Consider the following 27,578-nt stretch of genomic DNA (forward strand, 5'->3'; position numbering starts at 1 on the left):
AGACACTGAGCCTCCACTATATCCTTGCTTTGACCCTAGACTATAGATCTAGAAACTTAATTTCCTCATCTTTGATTGCCTACTCACAAAAAAACTAAAGGGAAATGGTCCAATGACTGAGCAAGATGGGCAATTTGGCCGCCATATTGATATGCAAATGAGAAGGTCAAAAACTCCAAATATTCCTTGGGAACCATTTTTTTTGGATTCAGCACCCTTGAAATAAGTAAAGTAGGCCGGTTGCTGACTTGTACCCATAAATGCTCCTCACTTTCACTTTTTGGACAATTCTGTCTAGACTATTTGGTTCTGAGTCTAGTTTTAGAGGCGGCCAGTAGCAGCTGATTGGAGATTTAAGTGTTCCGGCTGGGGCGTGGATTTGAAGGAGCTTGGTCAAATACTGGGCCATTAACAGCTTTAAAAACAAACAATAACATTTTAAAATCTATTCTAAAAGCAACCGGGAGCCAATTTACTGACAAACATTAGATTAACTGAATTCTACATCCATAAGAAATTGATAGGCAGTTTGCAAAGTTTATACTGATTCCCCAGAACAAATAATGAGATATAACTTAACTTTTTTTTGCTGACACAGCTGAGAAGTGGCAGGCTGTCTACACCATCCTGGAGGCTTTTGGCAACAGCTCCACCTCTATGAACACCAACGCTAGCCGCTTCTCCCACGTAGTGTCCCTGGATTTTGACCAGGCTGGGCAGGTGGCCTCCGCCTCCATCCAGGTAACACAAACACACTTTTTATACATAAGATGTACACTTGTTTGTCTGTTGTTATCAGCTTCAAATTGTCAATTTTTTAATGAAGCTGAGACTATGCTGTGGTGAGTGTATCCAGAGCAGAGCTGTCTGACTCATGTTGTCTCTTGTTGCTCAGACGATGCTGCTGGAGAAACTGAGGGTGAGCAAACGCCCCGAGGCAGAGTCCACCTTCAACGTCTTTTACTACACGATGGCTGGAGCCGACAGCAGCCTGAGGTGACATCATTATTTTCCTTCAAATCATACATATTTTGCATATTGTTGGATTATGAGTGGGCATTTTTTCAACTTGGTTTCACGATTTTAGTTTTATTTTAAATTTGTGTCTCAAATTCTGGGCTACACGTTGGTCAAGTCAGTGGTTAGCACTCTCGCCTCACAGCTAGAGGGTCGAGGTTCGACTCTGGCCTGCGGCTGTTCTCTCTGTGGAGTTTGCATATCCTCCCTGTGTCAGCGTGGGTTCTCAACGGGTTCTCCGGCTTCCTCCCACAGTCCAAAAACATGCACTTAGGTTTAATTGGTGACCCTAAATTGACCGTAGGAGTGAATGAGAGCATGAATGGTTGTCTGTCTCTATGTGTCAGCCCTGAGATAGTCTGGAGAACTGTCCAGGATGTACCCCGCCTCTCACCCAATGTCACCCTGGATCGAGTGTGGATAAGCAGAGAAGGATAATGAATGAATAATGAATTTGTCTTAAATTCCAGGAAAATGTGTTGTGATCATTTTTGTTCGGATTTGGCTTTTGGATTAAGTCTGATCAGGCCAGTTAGTTTTGACACAAGATTGTGTTGTCATCAATGGGTCTTATTGTTCTTACCTGTCAAACTCATCAAGATTATTAACAATTTGATGTGGGTGTAGAATAATAACCTAAATCAAAAGACAGTGGCATTGAAAATGTACAACAACATCCAGAGGCGTGAGCTCCCAGTATCTCACCTGTGTCCTCCTCTCTTCCAGAACGGAGCTGCACTTCAACCACCTGGCTGAGAACAGTGCTTTTGGGATCCTACCACAGTCTAAGGTCAATTTCAATACTGAAATTACTATTTCACTGTAAAAAAAAAAAATCCTATCCTAAAATATATCAATGGACATTAATTTCTTTACACGACCCAAAACATTAATACACATTTTTGATGAAGTTCCTCTTTTTTGTACTGACATGTACAGGGCAGGAGATCTGACAATTAACTTTAGTGACACAGTGGCAAGATATTTCTTTAGCAATTCTGTACTTCAGTTTCTTTTTATGTAGCTGCTGACATAAACACAGATGATATCAGGCTTTAACCTCTTATGATGAAATAAGAATATGAAGTAGCTGTTACTTCCTGCACAATGTCCACTTCCTGTCAGGGATCTGTTGACTTAGATCTGCTGATATCCTCTCCAGCCTGAAGACAAGCAGAGAGCCTCGCAGCAGTTCACCAAGCTGCAGGCAGCCATGAAGGTGCTGGGCATCTCTAGTGAAGAGCAGAAGGCCCTCTGGCTCATCCTGGGGGCCATTTACCACCTGGGGGCTGCAGGAGCCACTAAAGGTAAGAGCTCCCAACTGACTGACTGTAAATACATCAAATCTTAAGTGCATCACGTCTCTGAAAGATTGTCTCATTGCTCATACTGGTCGTTACATGATGAGAACATAGACAAAAATGTGCATGTGTCTCCTACCTATAAAGGAAAACACAATCTTTTTTTTTTTTTCGTTTTTGTTTTTCCTTTTATTTCCCACATTAAGCACTCACATGACAAACCACAGAAAAGGGGAAAAAATAAACAAATAGCACAGCAAACAGAGGAGGAATACACAAAAAAAAAAAAAAGAATAAAATAAAATGAAAAATAGTAAGTAACCACTGTGTTACCTATACATCTTTCATTTACTGTCATTCAGTCATTTGTACAGATATATAAGGCCGTACAGTTTACATGGTGAAAAAGAAATAGGGAAGAAAAAAAAAAAAGACCAGAGTGAAGACTAACCAGCCACTAACTCTATAAAGGAACACACAATCTGATAGAGAAAAATATGTGATGAGCAGGGTTAATCCTTTAGAGGACCTGACTGGGCTGCACCAGGCTGCAGACAGTATGTTGTCATCCTGTAATGGCCAGTAAGACCGATGACACATTCTCCAAATCACTTTGTTCATTCCTTTCACAAAATTGAAAGCAAATAATAATTTTGGTATATAATTTGAGTGTGTCTGTAAAACCTGGTAGATTAAATAAATGATCGTCTTTAACAAAATCCATGCATGTCATCTGCTTTGTGATGAACCTCAGCTCTTGCTTGGTATCTCTTGGTATAGTATTTTCCATGGAAGAAAATGACCAAAAGCACTGTAAAATCCATTTACTCTATGTTACTTTATTGAGTATTTGTACTGAATCCACCATTCATTAGGCATGTCCGGAAACATGTTTGCCTCCTGCTTTTTTCAGAGGGTTCATTACAGTGTAGACAGGAGAGACACAATAAAGGGATCACCTGGAGAATATCGTGTCATTCAGTTTATTAGCCATGCAATACATGTTGCTTTTTATTTAAACACAAATGACAACATGGCCCTGTTTAAGTAACCAGAAACTGCTTTCATGTAAAGGATTTGTATTTCAAACAATTCTGCTGGAGTCGACTTTCCTCCAAGTGCCACTAGGTGTCAGGCTTGGTGTGTGACTGCACACACTCTCAGGAGGCAGCATGCCACTTGCAACAACAACCTGGATAACAAGTTTCTCCATGAGATGCTGTTTAACCTGACAATAATGTTTAAGTTTGTAGTTTTGAGATTTCTAAGCCCAGCTGCAAGGATTTACTCACATTCAACTGAAGAGCAGTTGTGATGTTTGTTGCAATCACAGATGTGTTAGATGGGTTTGTGGTCAGGGGTCTATGCAGGTTAGTCAAGTTGGTCCCAAACAAACAGAGAAAACCATCTCAGTGGACCTGAGTCTGACGTTCTTACAAAGAAACAGGAAAGGGCCTTAAAGTGCACTGGAATTACAAAAAATATGATTGTATGATAATGGACCAAGACCAAACCAAGAAAGACAGAACATATAAAACAGTGGCTTTTGCTTTTATCAATGCATTTGGACTTTTCCCGTTAAAGTCAATGTTACATGTTCTAAAAGTGTGTTCATTTTTTATGATGTTATCATGCGGTGCCCGACCTCTGCTATAAAACACTGCAGCAGTACAACATCAAAACTGGGTGTAGGGAAGGAGGAAGGTAGTGGACAGAAATACTTCTCGCATGGTTTTGATGATTGTTATTTGCTCAGGTCTTGTATCTCTCTCTCTCTAACTGCAATCATCAGCACTCCTTGTCTGACCTTATATGGTTTCATGATCCTGTGTCAGCATGACAACAGTACAACAACATTTCCTGGCTGAAACTTTCCTTTGTGGAAATTCTCTCTGAAGGCCCTTTCATAGCGCCGTTTCAAGCCATGACCTTTACGGCTCTGTAACATCTCGTCAGCACCAGAAGCGGGATGCCGGGATCAAGTGATCTGTGCACAGAGTGTCCGCCGCTCATTGTAAACAAACCGGCATCGCTAACTGTACACAAAGTGTCCGCTGCATGTTGTAAATAAACAGATGTTTCTTACTGAACACATGCTGCTGCAAAGCTAACTGTGTAGCCTGTTAGCACTGTGCTACTGTGCAGCACTGCTGCTGCTCTGTTGAACGTCACTATCGTCTCCTCCCACTATCGTCTCCTCCCACTATCGTCTCCTCCCACTATCGTCTCCTCACAATATCATCTCCACCCAGTATCGTCTCCTCCAACTATTGTCTCCTCCACCTATCATCTCCTCCAACTATTGTCTTCTCCCTCTATCATCTCCTCCCACTATCGTCTCCTCCAACTATTGTCTTCTCCAACTATTGTCTCCTCCAACTATCATCTCCTCCGACTATTGTCTTCTCCCACTATCATCTCCTCCCACTATCGTCTCCTCGAACTATTGTGTTCTCCAACTATCGTCTTCTCCAACTATCGTCTCCTCCAACTATCGTCTCCTCCAACTATTGTCTTCTCCAACTATCGTCTCCTCCAACTATCGTCTCCTCCAACTATCGTCTCCTCCAACTATCGTCTCCTCCAACTATCATCTCCTCCCACTATCATCTCCTCCAACTATTGTCTTCACTTTGCCTTCATGGGATCACTATGAACGCCCTAAGGCGAAAAGCCGGCACAGATCTTTCCGGCTATATATCGGGTCATTTGCAGACTGCACTATGAAAGGGCCTTAAGACTACTTCTGAAGATGTAACAAGTGATCCCGGCATCCGGCTTCTGGTGCTTTCACAGTGCAGGCAAGATGTTACAGAGCCGTAAATGTTGCGGCTTGTAATGCGCTATTGAAGGGGTTAGTGATATAAACCAGGGCCTCGTCGATCTAACAGTTTGCTTTTCCAAAGCATGGTGGTGGTGCCAGTGTTGTTTAATGCTAATGTTTATGTTTTCTTGTGGCTGTGAATTGATGAATCTATGAACTGTTATCTCTAACCCCCTCTCTTTGCTTGCATGTTTGCATGCTGTGCCCTATCAAACGCAGACGGAGATGAAGGTAATGGAAAAACAACATGCAAGTTGTGGACTGTTTCACTTAAAAAACTTTTTTTTCCGAGGCTCTCTTGTTTGTGTTTTATGTCTTAATGCCTTTATCATTCCTTCCAGGCCTTAACACATTAGCATTTTTATTGTTTCTGCTCCTCCTCCCCCTCCTCTCTTCATCTCCTTCTCTCTTGTGTTTTCGTGTTTGCCTCATGACAACTCTCCCCGCTCCCTGTCTCACCCTTTTCTATTCCGTGAGATGAAAATCACAGGGATCAGAACTTTGCTATCCCTTTAAACTGCTAGCTCTGATGCCTCCCCATGTCGCCCACATTCAACTCCCGAGCTGCTGTCACACTACAACACATTCTCAAAAGCAAAGTAAAGCTTGTTCATTTTCACTTTGCTAGTTAGTGCTTTGACTTTCTCCCACAGAACTTGTATTTCCCAGCTTACCCTGTGTATCCCCACAAAGTTTCTGTTTGGCAGAGTCTCCTGTTGATTTTCTGGCTCTGTGTCGAAGCTCTTTGATTGGCTGGCTGTGCAGGCTGTCATGTTGCCTTGCTTCCTTCTAACACATGGAGTCTGAATCGCCTCCAGACCAAATGAAAATGTGCTCCTGATACAGTCAGGGCATGATCATTTTTGATAAGCAAAAATCTAAATCTAAAAATGTGTTCCAAAAGATATCTTAGAAAACAGACAGGTCATTTTTTGAAGCTTGTATTTTATCTGCTTAAATAGCTACAGTATAAGCAACATATAATGGTTTTAAATGGCTGTGATCAATTGTCAGGGAGCTGTTTTAACCTTCACCATTTAGTATTGCACTTCAAAGTGTGGCAATTGCAAGAAACAGATTTTAAAAATTAACTTGTGTGTTAACAACCAAAATTTGGATTCTACACTTTTCACAATGCAACTCGATCGCATATATTGTTATAAATTGTCACCAGACCAAGATATTCAACTGACCGTACTCAAGTGATGTTCTCAGACTTGACAAATGTAAAGATGTTTTCACAGGAGTAATAGAAATAGACTTTGACATGTTAAATAGATGGAGTGACCCTTTAAAGTACAGTATTTACCTTTATGTTAATGAGGTTACCTGAGGTAACATTGATGCCTATAATTTAAGTAGAGTTGGAAATATTAGATTAGCAGAATCCATGTTCACTATTACAAAGAATCAGAATGACTTTCTAAAGTAGAGATTACTTGTTGATGTCATTGTGGTTAGTTTGCTACTGTCCCGCAGTGGTTCAACCCAGCAAACACATCCTCCAGTCTAGTTTTGAAACTTGTTCTCCCTACATAGTACCACGTTAAAAATGACATGCAATCGTGAATCTTTTGGACAAGACAGCTGTTGTATAGTAGTTTCTTGTTTTTTTGCCTCCCAGAAACACAGTGAAATGAATATGTAATTAACTTTGGACATTCATCTGTCAATAATAATCTCCAATATTTAAAATGGAGTCTACAAATAGTCAATATGGGCACTGTCTCAGTATCGGGAGTAAAAGTAATAAAGGTGGAGGCATGATGGGATTGGCTATGTAAATAATCCCACACTGCATCCTACAACCTATAAAGTGACACAATAGCATCTTTTGCTTGACTTCCTCCAGCCCCTTTTATAGTGCCATCCTGCAAATGTTCAGCTATATTGCTGTAAAGATCTGTGCGGGCATTTGCCTTAGGGCGTGATCCCGCGAAGGTATGATATTTGTGCCCTTTCATAGTGCAGTCCGGCGTCGCAGAACGAGGTGGGAGGATAGTGGGGGGATAGTCAGAGCAGCAGTGTGTTCAGTTAGCGACCTCCGTTTGTTTACAACAAGCACCGGACACTCTGTGTACAGTTAGCGACGGCTGTTTGTTTAAGATCAGAGGTGGACACCACGTGTACAGTTAGCATGCGGGTTTGTTTACAATTAGCGGCGGACGCAGGGCACAGTCAGCGACTGCGGCCGCAGCTGTTGTGCAGCTGAACAGTGATTGGATGACTGTCGGACCAAGTGGGAGGTGTGTTAGACATCACATGCGACGTCATGTCCCGTTCATAGTGGTCACGATTCCAACAGTCCTACCAATTTTCTGCCTCTGTGACTACCTCTGGAGGCGGAAAATTGGTGGGATCATTTGATCCCGGCATCCCACTTCGATGTGTTCATAGTGGAGGCGAGACATTTCAGAGCAGTAACTGTCCCGGCATGAAACGGCACTATGAAAGGGGCTTCTGTCTTTCAAAATCCACATCTCCAGGTTATAAAAAGTCACAAACTGTGATGGGGAACAAAAGACTGGGGATCAGGCAAGATGGTTAGTGGTGGAGATAAATGTTATTCCAGTTTTCTGTCACTTTCCAGAGGTGCATCCTAATTAATGTGGTTGAAGTCACAGACACATTTAAAAAGGTGTCATGTCATGTTGCCATGGAACGAAATGCTTCTTTTAAAAAAATTATGCAGTTAGAATCTCCATGTAGTAGTCATTTCCCACAGCACACTCCTCTATATATGGCTTCTATGTGATGGCAGCATGATGTACAGTATGGACATAGGATATCAGGCCTGAAATGGCTGTTGTTTGAAAAGGAAAATGAACTAAATGTTCTGCTGATGGAAAAGCTCAACCTTAAGTATGAATCATAACACCTTAGCTGTCAGTTTTCACACAACTCCCACAGTGGATTTCCTGTATCCACTCCTGTCAGCAACAGAGAGGAAATCTCTCTTTTAGATACACAGACCTGCTGTGAGAAATGCTTATCTGGGTTAAAGGCTAAGACTTCGGTTGATGCTGATTTGTGTGTTTTCGGTTCAGGTTAGCTATAGCTCGGAAAGCAACACTATGCAGCTGACAGAAACTATACACAGCTTTTTTCATGTATCTCAATTTAAGCATCCTTTTTATCCTATTCATCCTCCACCCCACCATCTCTATACCTGTCATCATCATTAGCATTCTTCCTCAGATGCATAGCTTTCTGTGTTTTAAACACATTTTACTGTGTTTTCAGCGGGGCGTCGGCAATTTGCCAAACATGAATGGGCCCAGAAGGCTGCCTACCTGCTGGGCTGTACCTTGGAGGAGCTGTCCTCTTCTATCTTTAAGCACCAGGCTAAAGGACTGCAGCATTCCACCTCGTTCAGAGGAGGACCGGATGAGGCAGGCCAAGGTGACAGCTCAGGTAAAAACCCAAGCTGAGGTGTGTGGTGGCCTGTCATATAAAAAAACAACTATGTAAGAATGTGACCAAACTTTTGATGTTAGATTTTGGTGTGAGTTCTCTGTATTTCTGTCTGTATCCAAAGATCATTGAGGTTTGACAGTGATCTGTTAGTGGTCGTTTTCCAGGTTTGTTTCACAAAAAGATAAGTCCTTGGAGAAAATGACCATCCTGATCTTTGATAAAAATCAGTAAAAGTGTAACACAGACACACTTTTTATAGTTCACACTAATGTTTCACATTGTTCTTGTTGTTGCTCTGACTCTGATCTATTGTCTCCGTCTTGCAGCCTCGAAGATCACAGCTCTGGAGTGTTTGGAGGCCATGGCATCTGGACTCTACTCGGAGCTCTTCACTCTTGTCATCTCCCTCATTAACAGGTACCTTGCAATATTTGTTACTTTATTAATTTAATTCTATTGGGAGCTTTTCTTTTCCAAAGACTTCATGATGCAGTTGCCAAATTTGTTCTTTATCTCACTTGAACTTCCTACATTACTGTATAGTTTAATTCTAAGTGGCCTCTTTGGTCCTCTTGACAAATAAATCATTTGTACCTTGACATTTATTTTGTACATTTCAACTGATTTCAGAGCTTACAGGCCAACTAATTTTAGTGCTTAGACTTCAGCTGATAGTACAAGTCCTTTCAAAACTCCTTAACTACTTTTGGCACAGTATGTTTGAACTCACACTTCACATGACACTTCAGCTCCCTTCAGAGCTTACACTTTGCCTGAGTACATTCCTTCCTATATTACTCTAGTTGTACTTATCTTCCTTTCAGCAACTACACATAACTCACACTTCAACTACTATTTCAGTTCCTTTCAGTGTTTCACTATCTTTAATTATGATCCCCTTAATCTTTAGGTATAATACAAAACAAGTAAGCCTTGACAAGTCTGGTTCTTTGTTAGAGCTTTGTGTGGTTTAGTATTACAACTTTAGTAAGGTTTGCTTAATATGAAGGCATTTTTATCAGTTAAAAAGGGTACTTTGGAGCTTTCTTGGGATTTTTTAGCATTTATTTTTCGTGCTGATCTTTGCAAAAAACAAGTCATTTTTAGAGTTTAGACTTTATATTCTACATATTTTTCATGTGCCTTTGTCTCAATATGCTCTGCTCCAGTTGCTGCACACTTGGTGTTCCTCATAGATATCAGTTCTTCTTGTGAAAGTTGAAAATTTATTTTTCTACACTTGTGGCTCTAAAAAAATTATACATTTCCGTGAAAGTGACCAGACTCACACCAACACATCTCTGAAACTCAAGGAAATGTAATAATGTAATGTAATGTTTTTGTTCTTATTTAATCAGCATTTGTTAACCAGAAATGCATTAATAACCATACATACAGTGTTCAAAATAATAGCAGTGTCTGCTGTTGACTTTACAAACTCAAAACTCTTTTGTACAAACTGTTTTGTTTCTGGGATTTAGCAATCCTGTGAATCACTAAACTAATATTTAGTTGAATGACCACAGGTTTTTTTTTTTGAACACACTGCTTTCAACTAATTGCCCAATTGCACAGCCTTAACCCTTTAATGCACAACATATGGACAACCCTTCTAATGCACAACATGGGTCAAAAATGATTCATTCATCATTCACCAAATTTGATTTAAAATTAAATGACCTAATACTATAATAATAGTAATTTGTTTCAAATAGTTACTTTCCACACTCATATATTTAATATATTTAACATGTTTATGTATCATTTTGTCACACATACCGTGTATCTGTTAGGTATTCACAGCGCTTCACTTTTTCCACATTTTTTATGTTTCAGTCTTATGCCAAAATTGATTAAATTATTTTTTCCTTAAAATTATACACACAATACCCCATAATGAAATTTTTGACCCATGTTGTGCATTAGAAGCGTAGTGATACAAAAAGGGTTTTTATTCAAAAAGTAAGAAATGAAAACAAAAAATGAGGATGTATGATGATCAAAAACAAGTTAATTTAGGAAAACCTGGAATACTGAATGATGAAATTAATTTATTGCAAAGATATAGAAAATTAAAAACTCAAGTCAGGTCACTTTAGACCCATGTTGTGCATTAAAAGGGTCTTGTTGGTTTTCTGAGAATCTACTGCACCTACTGGTATCTTGTTTGCCATGTAGCAATAAAAAATATACTAAAAACCTGGATTAATCTGGTTAGTCATATTGGACTGCTATTATTTTGAAAACTACTGGATACATAATGATCTTTATAGCTTACACATATATGAATATGTATATTTATTCTATATGAATAGCAATCTGCAGACTCCCAGTCCCAAAGCTTCATCACTAAAACATCATGATATGTTTGTGTCCCTCAGGGCTCTAAAGTCCAGTCAGCACTCTCTGTGCTCGCTGCTCATAGTGGACACTCCAGGATTCCAGAACCCCCGGCTTGCTCAGCAGCAGCGGGGAGCCACGTTTGAAGAGCTCTGCCACAACTACACACAGGAAAGACTGCAAACCCTGTTCCATGAACGCACCTTCGTCCAGGAGCTGGAGAGATACAAGGAGGTGCTGCTGGAGCAACAGAGCACAACACTAAGCAGTGGCACGGGACAGAACACACACATACTGACACAATAGCTTTAATCCTATCCTCAGATTAACTGCAATAAAGTCAAATATATATTTATTTAAATCGTTGGTTTGTTCAAATTACAGCAAAATTATATCCCTTTTATTTAACTCTTTCAGCTCTAGTGCCAACTACATATGCAGATAACTCAAAAGAAGAAAATGCAGTCACTCTGGTGGATTGACAAAAGTTAAAAACCCTTTATTTTACATGGGTTTCATCTAAAAACACCAATGCGTGTCGGCTTGTGCCTTCCTCAAGGCCCATGTAAAATAAAGGGTTTTAAACTTTTTTTTTAACTGCATTTTCTTCTTTTTAGTTCACTGTTTACCCATTGTAAGAGCACCAGTGTATTTAGGGACACCAGCAGCGCTCCTGTTATTCTGTATTCTGTTTTTTTTACATGTGCAGATAGTTTAGGTTTTCCCTGGTCGGGTTTTGAGATGCTCGCTTTCATAGCAATACAATGGAAATGAGTATTGACACAACCTGTCTTTTTTTTTTTTTTGTCTGATGGGCCCAGACTGGCACTCAGATAGTTGGTGTGTGATCAATCGACCAGCCCTGGACAAAAGGCCTGGGCTCATTTTTTGTCTCAGACCAGCCCAGTTAGGAACTTTTTTTCTCACTGGAAGAAGTTCATGTTAAAACTGTTAACATCTAAGTCCTGGGTGTATCCTGGACTCCATTGACCTCCAATTGTTTTAGCTAAAAGGTGAAATCTCAAAGACAGTTATTGCAAAATATCTGCATGTATAGATACCACCAGAGCTAACTGACATACAAACATACACACCAACAAACCTTCGAGTTTAGAAGTTTTTTCGAAGCACTGTGCTAATTACACGCTCACACAACCCAATCTACAGTCTTGCACTGGCTAATTTCATGATCAACCTGATTAGCTTTAGTTGTAATTTTTTGATGAACTCTTCTTGTGCTTATAAATCTGCTGTAGGTTACTAACCTAATCCTTTATCCCCCCTGCATCTAGGAAAACATAGAGCTTGCTTTAGATGACATAGAGTCCAGTACCTCACTGTCTGTAGCAGCTATTGACCAAGCCTCAACCCAAGCTCTGGTAAGCACAAGCAACATCACCACACTGTATCTGTTTCAGGCAATTCTGTGCATGTGACGTCATTGTGTTCGGTTTTACTGGTCACATGCCTTTGGTTTGTTGGTTACATCAAACCAGTTTGAGATGATTTGAGCTTTGTGACATGGTGCATTCTCCTGCTGGAAGTAACATCAGGAGATGGTACAGGCTGGTCATAAAAGGAAGGAACATGGTCAGCAACAATACTCAGTTGTACCAAGAAAATATCTCCCACACCATGACACCACCAATAGTAGCATGAAGCGTTGATACAAGGCAGGATGGATCCATGCTTTCAGGTTGTTTAAGACCAATTCTGACCATCTGAATGTTGTAGCAGAAATGAAGACTCATCAGATCAGGCAATATTTTCCAATCTTCTATTGTCAAATTTTGGTGAGCCTGTCTGAATTGTAGCCTCAGTTTCCTGTTCTTGGCTGACAGGAGTGGCACCTGGTGTGGTCTTGGCTGCTGTAGACCATCTGCTTCTAGGTTATAAGGTTGCATACCTTGGTTGTAACCAGTGGTTATTGGAGCTACTGTTGCCTCTCTATCATCTCCAACCAGTCTGGCCATTCTTCTCTGACCTCTCGCATCAACAAGCCATCAAGGCTCACCAGTGGCGGTTCAAGACCAGTTTTACTGTGGGGGCCAAGGAGGGGCCAGTGTTTAATCAGAGGGGCACATTAAAAAATGGCAAAGATGATATTTAAGCATTCAAATCCTTGATTTTAACTTATTTAAATATCTTATTTAAGTATATTTAGAACATACAAATACATTGATTGAAACAATGAGCCTTACCAACAATAACAATTATTTTTGTACGACAATGACATTGGTCATTTTTGTGCACAATCACTTTCTTTTATTTTGAAAGCTGTTATTGCACAATAAACTATTATACAATGTACACATTCTGGGTTCATTTTGTGTACAATAAGATATTGTTTGAACAGAAAATAGGTAAGAATTGTTCCGTTGTTCATCGTTATAAATTGATCATTTTATTATTAATTTGACACAGGGGCCACAGCAGGGGCCAAGGGCTTCTTCACAGGGGCAGTGGCCCCTGTAGGCCCCTGTGTAGAACCGCCACTGAGGCTCACTGAAGTCTAAGGTGGACGGATAGGTCATCAAAGTCCAAGACAATTCTTTTTTAGTTTGTTTGAACCATGATAGCAATTAACTAACTAATGTTTTGTGAAAACTTATTTTATAAGCAAAATGACAACATTTCTATGCATATATTAGTGGATTAGGCCCAATGTTTTTCAGTTATATGTGTTAGAGTTTGGTTAGTGTTAAGCTATGCTAGCAGCAGGGTCTGTGGATGGTCATGTCAGTTGGTCAACACTTTGGTCTGAAATATCTTTTCACTTGATGGTTGGATAGCCATGACATTTAGTAAAGACATTCATGGTGCAAAGTTGGTAAAGAATACTGATTTTGATATTTTGAGCTTTCCTCTAGCACGGATCAGCAGGTCAAAGTTTTCTCTTATCTGGATGGCACACATATTCATGTCCCCAGAGGATTTATCCTAATGACTTGTAGAACCACCACGAGGTTCTCATTTGTCACTTTGAGTAAAATCTCTTGACAATAATATTAAATAACAATAATACATTCAATTTTTATAGCACCTTTAAAGGTACTCAACGTCGCTTAACATAACAGGAATTAGACACACACAAACACAAAATGCGGAAGAAAACAGAACTAAACAGAGATGGAGAGATTTGAGTTCAGGTCTTGTAAGCTATTTTGAAAAGGTGGTTTTTGAGTTGATTTTTGAAGGCATGGAGGGAGTCGTTAAATTTAATTTGACAACTATAAGATGGTTTGCTGTGAAATTTGGTTTGATTTTTGATGGTTTTGGACGGGATCAACAAACAGCACCACTCAGCGGATAAAGGCATAACGATCAGAAAAGGTGACAAGAAATAAAGTATTTTGTTTTAGTTGGGAGAAGGGGTTGGAGTGGCTAAGGATTCACTCAAAATATTGCGAAACAAAAAGGACAACCATAGACCCATCGGCATGCAAACACACTACAACTTACTGTATAACAAACAATATAGGCAGCAAAGATAAATCTGTGAAATGTTGTGATTTCTGGTTGAATGAAAGCCAGGGGGTTTATTTCTATAAAGGATCCAGACTGCACATAACTGCTAATTAGGTTTCAGCAGCACAATGCAGCATCTCTTCTTTGATTTTAAAATGCCTTGAGAGTCAGTGAACATTGTGTATTCATCAAAGGGTTCGTATTTGCAGAGGTTCCACTTCCTTATTTAGAAAGGCTGAGCCCTCCAAGCACACAATTGTGGGAATCCAATTGTCAGAATGGGGGCCAGCCAGTCTACGTAGATAAGGAACAGGATTCAAACAGTTAGAGTGACTAGCATTAATGATCTGTCTGTGGGGCTGGGTTAAGTAAGATCTCACTAAAGGCACATTACCAAGTATCCAAAACTTGTTTATCAAAGTTTGGTTCTTTGGTAGTGAGCTTAGCGCATTTCCTGTTTTATCATTTTTAGACCTCCATATTTTTCAAATAACACATTCAGGATAAAATACATTTTATTTATTTTATTTAGCCTTTATTTAACCAGGGAATATTCCATTGAGATTGAGAACCTTTTTCAAGGGAGCCCTGGCCAAGAGGCAGCAAACACAAAATACAGTTACATATTTACATCAGATACAGACCTTAAACACGTCATGAGAAACAAGTGCATGTTGTGGAATTGGCCTCTATAACTCTCAGTTTGGATTTAAATGTGCTCAAAGAAACTAAGTCAGTTCATTTCCAGTCTTTCTTTAGCATATTCCAGCATAAGGTGCAGGGTAAACAAATGCCCTTTTACCCAACTCTGTAGAGCAGAAGGGACAGAAAGCAATAATTGATCTTGTGAAATAAGAGAATAAGATCCAGCACAGTAATTAAGGTGCAAATGTACGAAGGCAGCAGTCCCAAGCCTTATAAATTAAAGTATACCAATGACTAGCCCTTCAAGTGGCCAGAGCAGGCCATCCTACCCCAGAGTATAATTCACAATGGTGAGTGGACATCTTACAGAAAAGTTTGGGACATTTCTGAGTGTTAGTATCCATCATAGGTGCGCACTCTGGCCAGGACGGATGAGGCTCGAGGCCTGCTGTGGCTGATGGAGGAGGAGGCTGTTCAGCCTGGAGGTTCAGAGGAAACCATGCTGGAGAGACTCTTCAGCTACTACGGCTCTGCACAGGGAGAAAACAAAGGTGAGCACTCAACCTGTCTCCGCTTGCTTAAACCTCTGAAGTCCAGGAGATTTTGGTTCAAATTTGTCAACTTCCTATGCATTAATTTCTGTCTCTGTTTAGCATCTTTCAGTCTGTCCTTACATCACATGCATGGCTCCTTTTTCTCCACAGTAAATTGGCTATCAGTCAGATTTTTCATTTTATTTTAATTAAAGTATAAAGCTGCCAGGAACCCGAAATACAAACAAAAGTGTCTATGGAAATGTACCATTTATACACACAAAAATAGCAGAAAAAATAATAAATAATAAAACTACAAAACAGTTTATTTGCATGTAAATTAAAAATAGTAATAGTTTTCATTGTGGAAAGAAAATTCACATTTTAAAAATGGTCTAGAAACATAAATGGAAAGCTCCTATGATTGCACTTTCAACTGGCTTTCTCAGCTTGTCTACATATCATATATAGATAAAGTCATTACTGTAACTTAAACATGGGTATTTTCAATAAATTGATGGACTCCAGAGGGTTAAGTAGTGAACAGTAGGTTTGTGGCTGTTGCAGGATCAACAGACCACATTGGTAATACTGAATGGTCTCGGACCAAATTACATGCTTGATCTGCTCCCTCTCTACGAAGCATCCAGACCCCTTAGGTCATCTGGAACTGGCTTGTTGCGTGTCCCAAAAACAAGAACTAAGCGGGGTGAGGCAGCTTTCAGTTATTCTGCTCCTCACCTGTGGAACAAACTACCTGTAGTTGAGGTCTGCCCAAACGGTCAGCTCCTTTAAATCAGGACTAAAAACACTATTGTTTACTGCAGCGTACTCTTAACTTTAACACTTACTGTACTGCTGTACTCTACTGCCCTTACTTTTTAACTACACAATGTTTGACCTGTGCTTTTTATTATTTTATCTCTTTTTTTTATCCTGCTGTATCTTATTTTATCCTATTTATATTTTTATTTATATTTCCCTGTTTTAATTGACTGTTTTTACTGTTTTCAATTGTGTCTTGCTGTTTTTAATGTGTATGTAAAGCACTTTGAATTACCTTGTGTTGAATTGTGCTATACAAATAAACTTGCCTTGCCTTGCCTCTTGACATCATGGGGAATAATGGACATATATCCTGTGTTGCAGGAGCCAGTCTGCTGCTGCGAGGAGAGAAGCCCCACCTCTTCCTGTTGGGCCACAGCCACGGGACAGACTGGGTGGAGTACAACACTCAGGGCTGGCTGAGCCACGCCAAGCACAACCCTGCTGCCCAGAACGCTGCCATGCTGCTGCAGGACTCCCAAAAGTACAACTCACAGCAATCACACACATGCAGCATCCACTTTATTAGACTTTATGGGGATCAGTCATCAGTGTGTACAATAGTGTGCTGTCTGCTTTGAGTTATCCGTATATAGTCATGAAAAATATTATCAGACCATTGTTTTCTTCAATTTCTTGTTCATTGTAATGCCTGGTACAACTAAAGGTACATTTGGGGCGGCTGTGGCTCAGTTGGTAGAGTTGGTTGCCCCCCCAACCGAAGGGTTGGAGGTTCGATCCCTGAGTGTCGGAGCCTACATGTCGAAGTATCCTTGAGCAAGATACTGAACCCCAAATTGCTCCTGATGCTGCGTTCATCGGTGTGTGAATGAATTCCCAATGGTGGCAGGTGGGACCGTTTAGGGTAACCTCTGCCACCAGTATGAATGTGTGTGTGAAAGGGTGAATGAGCGCAGTCTGTAGTGTAAAGCGCTTTGAGTGGTCGCAAAGCGACTAGAAAAGGGCTATATAAGTGCAGGTCCATTTACCATTTACCATTTAATTGGACAAACATAATAATAACAACAAAAACAGCTGATAAGACCACGGAAACCATTTTCCATGGTTTTCTTGTAATGATTTTGGTTGTTATCCAGAAAACCATGGAAAATGTCTAGATACCAGCTCTTAAATTAAACCCCTATGAGCTATTTTTGTTGTTATCATTATATTTGTCCAAACAAATGTACCTTTAGCTGTACCAGGCATTAAAATTAACAAGACACTTGAGAAAACAATGGTTGTCTAATATTTTTTTCCATGACTGTACATTAACCAAACTGAGAGAGTATAACAAAACTCTTTCTGTGGACCGCATGACTTTTTGGAGAAAAATACCAATCTTCATTAGAGAAAAGCAAACTACAAGGGGTGTGATAATCAAAATGCTCTGCAATTCCTGCCTCCACCCCAATACAATGGAGGTAAATGGTATTATTACTAAACAGTAATTCAGTATTTATCATTGAGTCAACAAAAAAAAAATCTTTTTAAAATAACAAATGAATGAAAACTCCAAAATGCTGATAGAATTGTATGCAGACTTCAGAAGGATGCTACATTTTCCAGGGATTCGAAACATTAAACATTTTATTGACACTTAAATGCTGAGTAGATTGACAGGTTAGCAATTCAGTTTTACACGTTTATTAAAAAAGATCAAGCTAAACTATAAACACCCAAGTTGCTGCAGTCATCTTAAACTATTAAATATTACTGCAGTCTCTGTCATTTTAACCCCTTCACATTTCATGATACTTTACAATTTGCCCAATTAGAAGTAATTACATATCTCTATATATTTATAATGAATGTGTAGCTAAATAAATGCATGATTTATCTTAATATGTACTTGCAAATAGCAAATATGGACTAATCCCAGTCCAGTTGACAGCAAGGTTATAATTAAGGAAAACTAACGAAATAACGAAAACTAGAATTGAAAAAACATCCTCGTTAGCTGAAATAAAAATAAAAACTGGATTTTTTTTTAATAAACGATAACTAACTGGAACTGTATTGTGTGGTTTCAAAACTAACTAAAATTATAGTGAAAATATCCTTCCTTTACATCTTTGTCAACTTTTTATCATACGTAAACCTTTTTAGTTGATATTAAATTTATTTCATCTATCTGGTTTTATGACTTAATAAACTTATTGGGGCTGAGATGGATCAGACAAAGGAAATAAAGGCAACATTTATTGTGACTTTTTTTTACAAAAAAACTAAAACTAATAAAAACTAAACTAAAACTAAGCATTTTCCAAAAAATAAAAACTAATTAAAACTAGCAAACTCACTCTAAAAACGAATTAAAACGAACTGAATTTGAAAACAAAAATTCACAACGAAATTAAAAACTAAAACTGATGAAAAATCCAAAACTATTATAACTTTGGTTGACAGCTCCAATATCTATGGAGCTTTAGAAAAGGTGTGATCCACAGTTTGAGAGCAGCGGGCAATAGATTTGCCAAATGATTCAGGGGGCATCCTACAAACCTATGAGTCTCCTAAGAGTTTAATGTCCTACCAAAGCAGTTAGATTAGTTCCCTGTATTTGTTGTATTAATAATTAGCTGATGCAGGCCCTGTTTACACGAGGACGCTTGCGGTTAAAAACGACAAAATATTTTATCGGAAGTGCCTTTCGTTTTGACGGTGACGGCTTTTTGGGGGCTTAAAAACGCAAAAATCTGAAACCACCTTCCAAAGTGGAAAAGTTAAATACGCTCCACCGTAGCGTGTCGTCTACACTGACAAGACGCAAAACTCTGCTCAGATCTGCTCACGTCACGTATGTGTTTACGTCACATACATGCTCCAGTACAGGAAAATAAACAAACGTGGGATTATTTCCATGCGTCGGACCTTCAAGCTGCTCTGACAGCTCTAATAAACTTACAGGAGTCTTTCCACCAAATGTACAGGATATGTACAGATAGTATTACTGAACAGAGAAGGATCTGTAATTACCTCCATCACATTTAGGATGCAGCAATTCGTCGGAGGCGAGAACGAGACCTGGGAGATCTAGTGGATGGTGGATAACTTTGTGGAAGGAGTAGCTGATGAAAATGTGTGGCGTGAAAACTTCTGCATGCCCAAAGATGCTCTTATCGCTTTAAGTGATGCCGCCATGCATGCATACAATCGAATTTCACACACTTTTGCGTCACCGTATGCACGCAGATTTCCTCATGAAAATGCTCCTCTAAACGAGGAATAAAAAGTGAAGACGCGACGCCACTTTTGCGTCTTCTGTTCAGACCGTCCTCGTGTAAACGTAGCCGCAGTGAGGTAAAATATATTCTTTTACACACATGCAAATGCAATTCATCCCTCTGCCACCAAAGGAAGAACATCAGCGGGCTGTTTATGGGCCGGGCCAGCGGGGCCACAGTGTTGTCGGGCTCCATCGCTGGTCTGGAGGGCACCTCCCAGCTCGCCCTGCGCCGAGCCACCAGCATGAGGAAAACGTTCACCACAGGAGTGGCTGCTGTCAAGAAAAAAAGCCTGTGTATCCAGGTCAAACTCCAAGTGGTAAGTGGAGAAGACTGTGATTAAAACCTGTACTTCATCCTAAAATAGCCATACCATTGACTGATGACAGCAATTACTGTATATCTGTTGTTAAGGGAGATGCAATCAAATACTGTAGGCAACCTAACACAACAAGCTGCCTTGAAGCAAGTTAAGAGTTACTTCAAATGCAACCAAAATGACCTGGAATCTTCCATCCATCCATTAAAGTCAATCAATATCTTCACCAGTCTTCAGATTGTTTTGCCGACTGTTCAGGTATTGAAACCTGATTGTGATCTGGGCTGAGTTTCAATCCCTGAACAGTCATCTGAGGTTTGGGGATTTTACTTTTCGGTTCAGATATACTTACTTAGAGTATTTGCTGGAAGTTTCATACACTGTCTAGAACATTTAGATTATGATTTGCACAATCTCAAAGTGTCTCCACCTGTGCTAAAGAATGTTGGAAGAATGATTTGGATTTCTTGATTTCTCACAACAATGAGGGTGTACATTGACAATTTTTTTTTTTTCAGTGTAATATACAATACAGGCCAAAAGTTTGGACACACACCTTCTCATTCAATGCGTTTTCTTTATTTTCATGACTATTTACATTGTAGATTCTCACTGAAGGCATCAAAACTATGAATGAACACATATGGAATTATGTACTTAACAAAAAAGTGTGAAATAACTGAAAACATGTCTTGTATTTTAGATTCCTCAAAGTAGCCACCCTTTGCTTACTAGAATATAAGACATGTTTTCAGTTATTTCACACTTTTTTGTTAAGTACATAATTTCACGTGTTCATTAATAGTTTTGATGAATCTACAATGTAAATAGCCATGAAAATAAAGGAAACACATTGAATGAGAAGGTGTGTCCAAACTTTTGGCCTGTACTGTATATCACAAAGGATTACTGAATTATTGTGTTCTGTTTCATGTACAATTTAGACAACGTCCCAACTATTTTGGAATGGGGATTGTAGATGGCTGATTTGCAATCTTCCACACAATGTAAAGAGAATGTTGGATTAACCTGAGAAGGTTTTTGCACTGACTGTTTTGCAGTTGTTCTTTTAACAAGCAGTAGCTCATATCTGAGTCACCTCCTTTGTGTTTTCAGGATGCTCTGATTGACATGGTGCGTCGTTCCAGGGTTCACTTCGTCCACTGCCTTCTGCCCAAGGCGGAGGCAGTGGGTGGTGGAGGTGAGCCCCGCGTGACGCACGGAGAGAGCGCCGACTCAGGCCTTATGACTCTGGATGTGGGTCTTCTGAGAGCTCAACTCCGAGGATCCAAGCTGCTGGATGCACTGCGCATCTACAGGCAAGGTAATAAAGACGAGTGGAAACCTTCACATTTACTTTGTCTTTAAACTCAATTATACAAGAACGCCATCAGTTTAAAATTATTTTCCTGATGTTATAAATGTTGAGGAGATGCAGAGAAAAAGGCAAATCTGTGTCTCTGTAAGCAGAAAATGTGTCTATTTTTTATTTTAAAATAAGAAATCTTATAAACATAAATACCATAAATGACCAATGTAACATATATATGTCACATCACAGATCTTTGACATTTAGGGGTAGTATTTTTTTTTTAAACATCAGAAATGTGTTCTTTGTGGTCCACTTATAGAACACATCCTTTAAGGGTAACTTGGTCTGGGTTCTTATGGGTTAATGCAGTGCTGCCTAGGGGGTCAAAGGTCACGGGTATCCAATCTCGGTTGGCAATCTCTGTTGTAATTCTCATACAGGTCATTCAATTTTGACCTTTGCTACTGTCTGATACAGAAGTTTCTCTAGTGTTTTGAAAGTTCCTCAAGCTTAACCTGCTCTCAAACCCGATTAATCTTTCTGATGATGTCAGTGAAAAATAAACTCTGCTTTCTGTTTTGCCTACATAATTTAAATCCAGAAATTAATCCAGAGATGCAGCATCTGAGAGGGTTGCCATAACCTGACCCACTGCTGTCACAAAATATTCGATTTTCGATACCACAAGGATAAAAACAAAGACCCCAAATTTAACAGAAATATTTTTATTAACAAGAAAAATGCAACATGTAAAAATGAACAGAACCACAGGTTAAAGATTTATAATAAAAAACAGTTGTGCAAAAAGAAACTGCAACAAGCTTCAGGTCTGAGGTAGTGGAAAAAATAAACAAATATAATAAACAATAACAATTAGAACAATATTTTGAGGTTGTATGCTGTGCACAATATTAGGCAAGCTTGATAAGTCGACTTTTCTCTGCTTCATTCTGGGACTTCAAGAGAGAAAATAACACTTTTCAGTCACCAACATTTATGTAAACTTATTAACTCTATGCTTATGTATACTGACACTGTGTCAATTAAGGTAATATGGGCATACTACGTGCCTGATTTATTTATTTACATTGTTTATAATCATTAACGTGACGTCAGCCTTTAATTGCTAGCTGCGGCTAACGGCTAATAATAACACGGCCAACATTAATGCGAGCCACCGGCCACAATAACATCAGTAATAGGTCGGTTTGAAACGAAAGACACTAACCTGTCGAAATCCACTGTAAAGGCTGTAAAGGGTGTCGCTCCTTAAGATGATTCGCCAAGTTTCAAGTACTTGATATCGATACTTTTGAAAATGAGTATCGTATCTGGATACAACGTTTTAGTATCGATACTTTTTTGAGTATCGATACTTTTGACAACCCTAGTATGCTTTTACATCCTGTAGCCCTGTTTCCTATGGTAAAACTCTCTTCCCATAGACATTCTTACTGTCCGTTAGTGGTGTCAACAATAATCGATTCGGCGATGCATCGCAATGCGGGGCATGCATGATTCAGCATTCTCTTTCCTTACTTTTAGATGAACTCAGGCAGGAGATTCATTTTTCCATCTTTTCAAAATATAGTCAATAAAATCTATTGTTATTAGGCATATCTGACTGCTTGTATTGCCCCATGACTGACGAAAAATGTCCCTTGTTGTGTGCAGTATAATTGTGATGCATCGCAATGCATCGTAGAATAGAATTGAATCGAATCGGTACCTGGTGAATCGTAATCGAATCGAATTGTGAGGGCAGTGCCAATGCACACCCCTACTGTCCGTGCCTATCTAAAAATATGGAGAAACCCTGTAACCACAAAAATGTCCACTTTTCAAGCCTTTATCATATTTTTTTGCTCTTAAGTCTGCCGTTTGTGTTGTTTTTTTTGGCTGTTTTTCTCCTAAAAATAAAAGTTGACCATTGACACGTTGTTGGCGCTCCCCTTGCTGACGCTCCTCTAACCTTGATGTTGGGTGTCTTTGTGCTCTCCTCTCTGTTCTGCTCCCTCCCTGGCTCCAGGATACCCAGACCACATGGTGTTTTCTGAGTTCCGCAGGCGCTTTGATGTCCTGGCACCACATCTGACCAAGAAGCATGGCCGCCACTACATTGTCACGGATGAGAAGAGGGTGAGTGTTTGGCAGATGTAGCCTGATACTTTGGAATGCTGTGTGTGTTAAGATGATGGGAACAAAGACTTTGAAAATGCTTTGCAGACAGGTCTCATTTTGATTGTTATTGTAGATGTCTTGTTTTTAAGGATGAGGCTTTTTAAAAAAAGTATTATTGTAAACATATCTATTAAAAGAGATTAAATCCGAAAATGTGCTATACCGCCCCCCAGCCTTGTCTGTGACTCTCCGCACCAGCCAAGAAATATGTAGTTTCACATTAAAAAAGGCTCATTGATTTCCTAAGAAAGCTGGTCACTGGTTTTTATCAAACGTTACTCAGACAGGAGGAAGCAGTGCATTTGTTAGGGACTATATATTCTGGTAGTACAAAATCCATCCATCATCAACTATTCCAATCCCAGCTGTTGTTGGGCAAGAGGCGGGCTACACCAGACCACCACAGATAACAATTCATGCTCACATTCACTCCTACGGGCTGTTTTACAGTCAACAGTCATAACACTGCATGTTGTACCAACTCAGTGAGAACATCAGACTCCACACACATGTGCCCAAGTGTATATAAGATTTAAATACCATGTTTCTTCAAATAGTAGCCGGGGCTTCTATTAATAAAAAATCAGTTTGGGACCCGGCTAATAATAGGGGCAGGCTATTATTTGGAGGCTTTTATTAAAAAAAGAAAATCAGAGCAGCTCTGACCGGCACTTTTTAGAGTGTTTTACACAGCGCATTGTAGCCAGTTACCCGGATGTCAGCCATATTGGAAGTACTCGGATGTAAACAAACAATGAACAGCACGCTGAATGTTCATTTTAAGCAGGATTTAAAATGTCTAAACTACTAAAAAGCCCAGAAGAACGTGCGTAAATGGCTCGACTTTACAGAGAATAACTAGGACAGTGGGAGAAACAACCATATTTACCTACAGTACTAACTCGTGTGGCCAAACTTCAAAATACAGGTGTTGTGTTGAAATCTGTTACCCGTCAAATGATGTTTCCTGAGTGGTGTTCTCCGTAGCATCACCTCCACGGTTGGAGTTAGGATTTAAGTTTAAGGTTAGGCCTTGTAGAGAGAACTGTTTGGGGTTAAGGTAAACTTGGGCTCATGTTAACAACTTAAAGGAGGACTGGTTGGGGTCAGGGGTCAGGTTGGTGCAGGTTAAGGTAAGGGGGACACATATCGACGGGGGAACAGACTTTGACATAACACCGGTAAGACACCCGGCTTATAAAAGAGGCCGGCTTTTATTTACTAAAAATTGTTTTTACACCCGGTTACTAAATGAGGCCGGTCATTAACAGGGGCCCGGCTTTAACCCCTTAACGCCTGCTGTCGCAAATATGCGACAAACCGTTTGACTCAGTCAACCAGCTGAGATAGCGTCTGCATTCCCCCAATGCCGGTTGAATACCTGCTGTTGCAGGTTTATATAAATAAACGAGGGTGAATAAATAAAACATTGTTTTTTCACTGTTATATTACTGTGTTATTGTTATCCTATTATTGACCATTATGCCTGCTGTAGCAAATTTGCAACATACCAAAATTTCTATTTATTTTTTGTGCAAAAGTGAAATTAATAATCTCAACATTATTTACCATCTACTTAAAGGCAAAAACACACATAAAACATTTTTTTATATAGAGCTATATAAATTCAGGCGTTAAGGGGTTAAATTGAGGAAATACGGTATACAATGTTTTTTTTACCTGCTCATTAAGTTATATACAGTAGGTTTCAGTTGTTAGAAACAATAATGACACAGATCCAATAATAGCCAGTCTGTCTAATCTGATTGCACTACATTGTGTGTTTCACCAGCAGATGTCAGTCATCAACACTGTGTTCAATGGTGCAAGATTCAAAGGTTTTTAAATTGTTGGTTCACAGCAGACGCTGCGTGTAATGAGGCTACTGTACATATGAGAAGCTATTGCAGTGAAAAGTTACTCTGTGAGCATCTTTTCTTTGCTAACAAGCCACACAGCAGACCACAGAGATGATAGTGGGATTGATGAGATATCCTCAAACAGTAATCCTGACCTTTACACAGAAACAATAACATACACTGTAAATACAATACATAATTCATATTTTACAATTAAATTGATGCCTACAGTACATGTGATAAAAACACAATAATGCTAAATGGTCATTATTATTCACTAATGCTAGTTTATGTCCTTCTAACATTCTCCAGACCCCTGTCAAAGAAATTCATTAGACTGTGTTATGAGAACACGTTAGTTCGTTAATTTCTGTTCTTATTTTTTTTTAATAAATATATTATTATACAGTATAATATTTAACAACATTTTATATAATTCATACACTACAGGCCAAAAGTTTGGAAGCAAGATCAAATTTGTACAAAAAAGTTGAGTTTCATTGCTATACTTTGTAACAAAGTAAACGTAATTATTACAAAAAGAGTCACTTATCAGAAAACATTTTCACTATAATTATCAGGTTTTTTTTGGTTTTTATTGCTTAGACTTTGTGTATCCTTCTTTCCTTAATGTGTAAATCTGTACTCTTGTTTCTTTACTAGTAGTTTGTCAGAGATATGAACACAGTTGAGATTTATTGTGATTTTTGTATCCAAACTCTCACAAGCCAAAGAGCTAAAGTGAATAATGCAAACTATGATTTGTTTTGTTTTTTTTAACTTTTCCACTGAAGTTGTGACTCCTCCAAATCTTCTCAACCCTAAAACTAAGCCCTTCTTTTCTTTTGTTAACATTTATTCAGCAATGGTCTGGTAACATCAATATATACCTAAAGGTAAACTGAGGAAAATGGTTAAATTCAATAAAGGTAAAGTGTGATCATGCAGTAAACACATCCAAAAATCCAAAGAAAGCCATGGTGAACAGAAAATTTAAGTTGCTTCCAAACATTTGGCCTGTAGTGTATATTGCCCCAGAAAAAACAAAACAAAAACAAAACCATAGTTTATTGTCCCTTTAAGACCATTTAATGCCACTTTTGTATAATGATAATATAATGTGTGTATTGCAAATTTTGTACCACTTACTGTGTCCCCACATTAAACATGCATTGCTGTTGTATGTCAAACACACAATGAAAACTAACATAATGTAAACCAAATGAATTCTGTCACACAAGGCCTACTTGGTGGCACTATGACTGAGTCAGTATTGCTGTAGATGTCATCACGTTTGGACTCCTGTCAAACATAACACATTTAGTGAAACTTGGCCAATGTACGCTGAAGTTACACTTGAGTTCAGTAGTGTTTATATGAAAGTATGATCCATGTAAGAAATACAGCACAATTTCACAATTAATTCCTGTTGGGTATAGAGTGACCTTTATTATGTCTACCAGATCTACTATATCCGATATCCATACTTCCATGAGTACACCTAAACGCAGTACACTATCCGCACTTACTAAGTACGCAGATTTCAGCAGGTGAGTGTTGTTCCAAATCTAATACTCCGTGGTGCACTTACCGGAAATTACGATCACGACAGCCGCCGCGGCTCGTCACCCGCCAAAAACATCCCGCTTTGAACGGCGAAAAAAATTCCCTTTGTGTTTTTTAATCGTTGGTTTACTTCTACAATCCTGCAATATGGCTCCATTAACGCAGCAAATAATTTCGGCCACCATTAAAAAAATTTTTTCGAGCTGAGTGGCTCTGCCTGGCTCCGCCTCTTCCGCTTCGTAAACAAGATGGCGGCCGTTGAGGGCGTAAATTGTACATCATTGCACACTCAGCATTTTGACCGTTATGAGGACACCATCCGGGTCCTTTAGGTACACTTCTTTTCGCCTCGATCGGAATTGGAACACCCTGCGTACTCAAACTAAGTATAGTAAGAACAGGAAGTATGAGTATCAGAACACAGCTCCGGTGAAACATTCCCCACGGGCTACTTCATTGAAATTTTGTGGAGAACGCTAATGAGCCATTTTGTGTTAGCCTAGCATCAGACACATAAAATATCACATCTTTCACCAGTTCTGAACAGTGTGTGAAGTATTTAGAGTTTTCCAACACATTTAGCCCCTGTCCTCTCTGTCATAAATAATCATCTTTACAGTTTAAACTGGGCTGTTTCCACCTGACCGCTAGACGGGCCCCGATAACCCTGACGATGTCAAAACTGGTCCAATGTTTGAACTTTAAAGCGTGGAGATTCAGTATTTCTCTCCTCGCTCTCTCCAT

The 27,578-nt window shown here is 39.3% G+C and overlaps 1 protein-coding gene across 3 annotated transcripts in view; it reads left to right on the forward strand.

Annotated features, from left to right (window-relative positions):
* myo18ab (myosin XVIIIA b) overlaps positions 1-27,578 on the forward strand; it is a 170,856-nt gene that overhangs the window by 58,749 nt on the left and 84,529 nt on the right. For all 3 annotated transcript variants that reach the window (XM_059332180.1, XM_059332181.1, XM_059332182.1), the window contains 13 exons: positions 599-741; positions 896-996; positions 1,744-1,807; positions 2,180-2,324; positions 8,386-8,556; positions 8,886-8,976; positions 10,941-11,133; positions 12,192-12,278; positions 15,422-15,563; positions 16,695-16,854; positions 19,730-19,916; positions 21,033-21,240; positions 23,258-23,367. In XM_059332180.1, the coding sequence (XP_059188163.1) occupies positions 599-741; positions 896-996; positions 1,744-1,807; positions 2,180-2,324; positions 8,386-8,556; positions 8,886-8,976; positions 10,941-11,133; positions 12,192-12,278; positions 15,422-15,563; positions 16,695-16,854; positions 19,730-19,916; positions 21,033-21,240; positions 23,258-23,367 (1,802 nt within the window). The remainder of the gene's footprint in view (positions 1-598; positions 742-895; positions 997-1,743; positions 1,808-2,179; positions 2,325-8,385; positions 8,557-8,885; positions 8,977-10,940; positions 11,134-12,191; positions 12,279-15,421; positions 15,564-16,694; positions 16,855-19,729; positions 19,917-21,032; positions 21,241-23,257; positions 23,368-27,578) is intronic.

This window comes from Centropristis striata, chromosome 4, assembly GCF_030273125.1.
Source record: "Centropristis striata isolate RG_2023a ecotype Rhode Island chromosome 4, C.striata_1.0, whole genome shotgun sequence".
NCBI lineage: Eukaryota > Metazoa > Chordata > Actinopteri > Perciformes > Serranidae > Centropristis > Centropristis striata.